This window comes from Diadema antillarum, unplaced genomic scaffold (genome assembly GCF_040938485.1).
Source record: "Diadema antillarum isolate AM-2024a unplaced genomic scaffold, OU_Dant_1.0 seq00000078_RagTag, whole genome shotgun sequence".
NCBI classification, from domain to species: Eukaryota; Metazoa; Echinodermata; class Echinoidea; order Diadematoida; family Diadematidae; genus Diadema; species Diadema antillarum.
Genome location: NW_027271171.1, coordinates 23,069 through 29,908, shown reverse-complemented (window position 1 = coordinate 29,908; position 6,840 = coordinate 23,069). Strand labels below are relative to the sequence as shown.

General features: G+C 39.6%; 1 protein-coding gene across 1 annotated transcript; it reads right to left on the bottom strand.

The window, feature by feature from the left end:
• Positions 1 to 2,264: 2,264 nt before the first annotated feature.
• On the bottom strand, positions 2,265 to 3,422 carry LOC139726069 (somatostatin receptor type 5-like). The gene has a single exon (XM_071637152.1). The coding sequence runs from the start codon at positions 3,420 to 3,422 to the stop codon at positions 2,265 to 2,267; it is 1,158 nt and encodes a 385-aa protein (XP_071493253.1).
• Positions 3,423 to 6,840: the final 3,418 nt, after the last annotated feature.

The following is a 6,840-nucleotide window of genomic DNA, read 5'->3' as shown; positions in this document are numbered from 1 at the left end:
AAATTCCTGTCAAGAGATACATTACGATACCATAACAAAGGATCGTTAATGTAATGACGATCCATGATATCTGATTAAATTGGTTTAAAAATATCTTTTTTCTTGACATCGATTGGTAAGATGCAGATTTCGTCTACGGATATTTTGTTTTCAAAGATACGCAACATTGCTGAGTTTTTTTTCTCTCTGACATTCTAGAACTTTTCTGATTTGATACATTTTTGAGATGGCAGGATATTTATCACATGGCAGTTTGGGAATAGAAAGTTTGAGAGAATAGAGAATAGAGAATAGTTAGAAAACAAGATAAATTTAGTTTCGAGGTGGAGAATGAACACAATAACGCGGACTCTTTATCATTTCGTTTACATTTTTGTAATACTTTAATTTATGGTTTTGTCTGATGAAAAAAAATAACAACATCTCAATTCATTAGACTGGGGCTTACCTGTAAATTATAACTGCGTCATAAACTGTGCTCGTTCTGTTTTTCAGTCACAAAAGCATAAAGATAGAGAATGCTTGAGCATTATATCTTACTTTCAAATGGCTGCAGTAGTAAAGTCGAAATAGTTTCCACGTTATATCTCATACTGCGCTTTCTCATGAAAGATTTGTAAATTGTAAATTTGTCAAATGTTGATTTGAAAATGAAATTTGTAAGAGAAATGTCTTTCCGTTTTGAAGATAACTTGATGAGTTCAAGATTGCGATGCAATGCGTCTATTTTAGCGAACTTGCTATATCTGAGTTAATTGCGCTGCATTCATTGATAGGTCAGGCTCAAGTTGTTTTGAAAGACTCTGAAGGAATGTTGGTTTGATGTAAATGATTGCTTTATCGCCAGTTTTCGTTATCATCTTGGCGAATGAACGGTTCAGGCTGAGGACATCGGATAAATACATTTTAAACAAACTTATTGCTTTTTTTTATCGAGGCAGCCATCACTACTACCTGCTTAAGATGGCAGACTCGTTCATTCTTTCTTTTCTTCCTCAAATAAGTGTATCGTTTTGATTTCACTGTATTTGTTCAAAAACTAGAAATTTTCATGATTATCATAATTTGAATTATGTACATGTTATGATTTTCACGGAAAATGCAGAAATGCAATCAAATCAAAACTGAAACGAAAGATCTGCGAGGTTTGAAATGTCGCTGCTAGCTTATCACCTTAAAAGAGAGAAAAAGAGAGAAAATGGGGGCTTTTTAGACGTGCCGTCCTTGTAGAAAGGTTGGTAAAGGTTGGTTGATTTTTCTTGTTGCGCCAAAAAAGTCAACAATTTCAATAGTCACAGCTAACATATATATCTTCGTTACTATACGATGTATAGATTACCTTTGACGGGGTTCAGACTTACAGAGGAAGTCAATCGTAACGAGTTAAAAAAAAAATGATTCGTGCAAATCGAGTTATTTTGCAAAATCCCCAGTGGAAACTTAAATCGCACTTTTTCCCAAACACGCTTGCCAAGTCACGATTGGCCAATCGCCGTCCGAGTGTTTACTTCCGCCCTGCTGCACTACTCTGGCAAAAGGGTGCAAGTGACCGAAGTGCAATATACATGTAGTACAATGAACAAAGTTCATGTGTTTGTTACTTACGTTGCTATTATAGAGCAATGTTAACATATTTCGACTCTGATACTGCCTTAGTTCAAGCTATAAACAGTAATTAATTAGATTTTGGATATGTATTACTAGCTTTATATTGCCGACTGATTTTAAAGAATTATTTGCATCTTTTCTTTGCATGTTGTATTGCGAATTATTTGATCTAAAATTTGATATAGAGTTTGTGACACAGCTGTGGTATGAATGTGGCATGTGCAAATTGAGAGGAGACTCTTGCATGTCATGTCAGTGCTTGCATTAACAGTCAGTACTATAGACAAATTTTTGTAACGGGATCACAAACTATTTTTTTGTTTGTAGTCTGAAAGCGCTCTAGAGAGAAGTGATCTGCCGGTGCTTTCGAAGATATTTACATTGTCGTTGACTTCCCAGTAACATTCTGTGTTATCTATTTGCAATTATAACATTGTCAGCAAATACAGATATTAACCATTGATCCGGACAGGCAATAAATATAGTTCTCCAAAACGTATCTCATCGTTCACAGCGATTTTGGGCTTCAAATATTTAGACGTTCTAATGCCATTTGTTCCGCGAGCAAATCCCTTGTCATATCCCTTTGAAGAACACTGTCTGACCAAGGAGGTACTAAGTGAGTCGCCTCGTACCTCTGAAGATTTCCCTTACCTTTACACTCTGGTATCCAGTGTAACACGCATGAACTCGTTTGTGGCGGTATTCGTAGAATGTCCGACAGGACTAGCGGATGCACCGATACGGAAAGCCTGTCTAAATGCATGTCTGTAACGGTGGCTCATGGCTGTGTATATGATGGGGTTAATGACACAGTTTATGTAAGCAAGGGATCGACTAAAGAACACGAGTCTGGCTTGAGCGTCGCTCGAAAGATGGTACTCGTCACCGTGGAGAGTCGCTATCATATCCGACAAAGAGATGATTTCGAAGGGAGAGAGACACACGAAGAATGCCACCCCGTTAATGACTAGCATACGAGCTACCCGATCTCTGACGTGCGTATCGACGTCGGGCCGGATCTCCGTGTGAGACTGCAGACGCTCTATTGACTGGTTTAAACTTCGGACGATCAGCACAAACATGATTACGTTAACGACGAGTGCGAAAAAGAAGGGAATCGTCTGCATTCCGTTGGCATATGCCTTCATCCAGGGTTGAGCTGGAGCGCAAATGCCCCAAGTTGATGGCCAATTACTGAATGATGAATCGGTCGAGAAAACAAAACACACTTGTAATAATTTAGTTGATGAAGGAATCAGCGTCGACGACAGACATAGGGAAGCCAGCCACGACCCAGCCGTCAAGAGGGCGGTCTTTGACTTTCGATGTCTATTTTTGAGACGCGGCTTGCAGACCGCCAAATAGCGATCCATTGACACTAAGCTGACAAAGCAAAGTGAGGCAAAATAGGCCGTGTCCATGATGAGGTATACCCAGATGCAGCCTCCTTTGCCGAGTGGGTTATCGTCACCGTGGATCGGAGATCCTCGATATCGCGCTATTTTCTCTCCTATTCCCGCCGACAGGAAAACAATATCCGCTACTGCTAGATTCACGAGGTAACAGTTGATGGACGTCTGCATGCATGGGACGCGGTACACAACATAGATAAACGCAGAATTATCCAGAATGCCGAGTGCAAGGATTAACGGGAGACAGAGGGTGGCGAAAATTGTCTCGCTTCGGCTGTACCCATAAGCTTCTTCGTCACCTTCATCAGTGAGATTCACCACCTCCAAGCAGTTGAGAGCATCAAAGGCCATCTCATGTGGTTGCCCAGATACAATCACTTCATCGGATGACGAAGCCATCGCGTATTTATTCACTGCAAACGCAAAGCAAGGACAAACAGTTTCGAAGGTTTCAAAAATGCAAGTTGAAGTCATGCACTTCATGGATTACAGAAGAGAAAAATTGTCGAATCTTCCATTGAAAGACACATTCTTGTAATATTTCCTCTGAATAATCCTTTACATGTGCAGGCTTTATTTGACATCGACTGATATACATATCACACAAAGGTATTGTAGCGCGAGAGTGTATCAAAACAAAATAAAATATACAAATACATCCAATCTCTCATCACACTATCTTGGCTGCTGCCACCACATGATTTAAGGAGACATGACCTCCAGGACTAAACGACCAACTTTGTCATTCAGCCCTAATTCACCAACGACACTAACCAGCTACGAGACAGAGTAGGAGGGGGGGGGGGATACCGACTTCCTATTCATTCGCAGATCTAGTTTGCACTTGAGCTGTAGCGGTCTGTTGTAAGCACGTGTTTGAGTTTCTGCAATACACTACTGTCTGTGACGTGCACTACTTATCACGAGCGAGCCATGGCCTCGACTAGTTTTATGTGTGAATTGAGGTAAGCTTTGTAAGTGCAAATGATTGTGTAATGGATGTGATATTAGCTGTACAGCATGTTTATTTACAGTAAGACTCTAACTATGTATTCTGTATGTAAAGTACCAGTATTGCCATGCTCAACTCGATACCTGCACACACGCAGTCACGTAAACAGTCATAGCCAAACTGTCAGTTTCATAACATTCCACACACTAACGTTAGCACATGCACAACACAACCTCCACACTACTGGCCCTGCACTCCTACAAATAACTGTTCTCGTTAATGTAAACTGGTAGCACACTACACTTCTCATATTAAGCCGAGTTTTCAATGGACGTGAGCCTGTCTGGATTACGCCTAGACATCTTGCCACACCTAATGTAAAATGTTGTTATTAGAAATAATTAGAATTAAGTTACACTACCGTAGTCTACATTACCTCTTGTGCTACTTTCAGATCAATCAGTGGTATCACCAACAAACATCACTATGAGCACAGACACAAACATGTCCAATAACATCGCTGTCATTCGCTCAACAACATACACAAGTCACATGCTAGCCTTTGCAAAACCATCAGCCTGCAACCATGTTACTCGTGTAGACAAACTAACAATAATTCTAAGTTGCTCAAGTATGTAACATTCAACTGGAACTTTAATAACAGAGTACCAACTCGGACTCTGATCTCAACAATATGTACATAACTAGAACAATTTGGTCGTCACCAAGAAAGCCATAAATCAGCAATCAACATGAAAATTGCCTAAGTCTGTGACAGTGTCTGTCACAGTGTGTGTCTGTGACAGTGTGTGACCCCACAACAAAATACTAAGTATCACCACTTCATACAACACTGCCATGTTCATACTAATCATTGTTGGCAATGTCCACACCATATCTGATTCTGAGTTGAAGTCCTCACAATTTGGACCACACTACCACGTAGGGAATTTCTAAGTGTCACTCATATCACAGAATGACTAAGTTGTCTCAATTTGTCCCATACTTTAGAATATCAATCTATCAGTACTACTGCCCTCAAAAATTCTAAGTCAGTGCAGTTTGTACTTCACTATCAAATATCAAATTGCTAAGTATCACTTCAAATATCCCAAAAAGAAATGTCTAAGTTGTGAGAATTTGTACCCCGCTCTCAGGTAGCCAATTTCTTAAGTGTCAATACATGCATCTCTAGAAAACATCTAAGTGGTAGGAGTTCGTACCTCACTATAAAATATTAAAGTCCTAAGTATCGCTTCACATGACCCTCAAAAATTTCTAAGTTGGTGCAACTTGCACCTCACTATAAAATATTGAAGTCCTAAGTATCACTTCACATGACCCTCAAAAATTTCTAAGTTGGTGCAACTTGTACCTCACTATCAAATGCCCAAATTCTAAGTGTCAGTACACTCACATCATAAAATATCTATCTAAGTCAGGTGCAATTTGTACCTCACTATCAAATGTTCAGTTTCTAAGTGTCGGTTCACTCACGACTTGAAAATGTTTAAGTCAGCGCAATTTGTACTGCACTACCATGTTGCAAATTTCAAAGTGTCAATTCTCATACTATCAGTATCAACTCCTGAGTGTTGATACACCCATCTCTAGAAAACTTCTAAGTTGGATAAATTTATACCTCACTATGTATTAGGTTTCAAATATCCTAGTACAGCTCTATATGTATGGTACTACTCATCGGTGTTACACAAAGTGTCTTGGAATATTCAACACTGTTCGTGTCTTATCTCTCAGAATTCTGAGTACCTTCAACTCGTACTGTACAACCTTAAGTGTCACTTCCCTCTCAGAATCCTAAGTGGCTTCAATTTGTACCACACTTCCTTGAGTAACCTCAGAACTTCACTGCACTATAGATTTACAAGATGAGTGGGGGGGGGGGGGTAGGGAAGGGTAAGGGATTGGGATAAAGTAGATTATAGGGCAATGATTCACTTGTGTGTTTCGTTAGACTTCTATTCCACATAAGTCTAAGCTTATGGACCTTTTCTTTCCTACAGCTTTATAAAGATTGACCCGTACCAGGCATCTCCTTTGCCTATCCTACTCGCTCTTCTTAAATACACGTCAACCGACCCAGTAACTGGCCAAGTTACTTTCCTCTTTCTTCCTTATAATTCCTAAACTATCCTCCTCTCAGGGAAACAAACAAAATACGGAACCACCCCAGGCTGCTCACATCACTCTCTGTGTCGGTGACTGTGGCCCCTACTCAACCCACGTCTGTGTGCATACTCTGGCCTCGAGCATAAACTCCCAGGTATCACTACCAAGGTAAACTTTATAAGCTACTGTCTTCAGGTCTTGGGTAGCCGACATTCCCAAGCCTCGGCCCTTGCTGTCTGTAAGTCTATTAACTATCACAGCACATCTCTACCTTCGACGGTTAGAGACTCAAATAAAAAAAATATCCTTGGATATTCAGAATTATAATAACTTTCAATATTCTCACTCTTATACTCTGTATATTAGGGAATTCCCTATTCACTCTAACAACCAATAAATATCACCTTGGAGTACACCATTACCTGGGGACCAAGCCTAGTCAGGCTATTTCTACAAAGTATCAATAAGTAAATGCCAATATTTCTTGACTTAGAAATTTTCCCTATCAACCAGCCTTGACACACTCTTTTGTTTGTTGCTTGTGAGACACACTCTGATTCTCCTGAAAATATACCTTCAGCTTACATTTTAACCACAAGTTTTACCAACCTATGTCATAATCCATAAATCTGTGAACTATCCAAAGTTCAAATTTAACATTTTCCTCAGAATGTACTTCATCCAAATTCATACCATAAACCGATAGTCAAACAAATAGCCATTCATGTTTTTCCC

Bases quoted from the DNA above. Each gene is read 5' to 3' on its own strand.
- LOC139726069 (XM_071637152.1), bottom strand. From the start codon at position 3,422: ATGGCTTCGTCATCCGATGAAGTGATTGTATCTGGGCAACCACATGAG.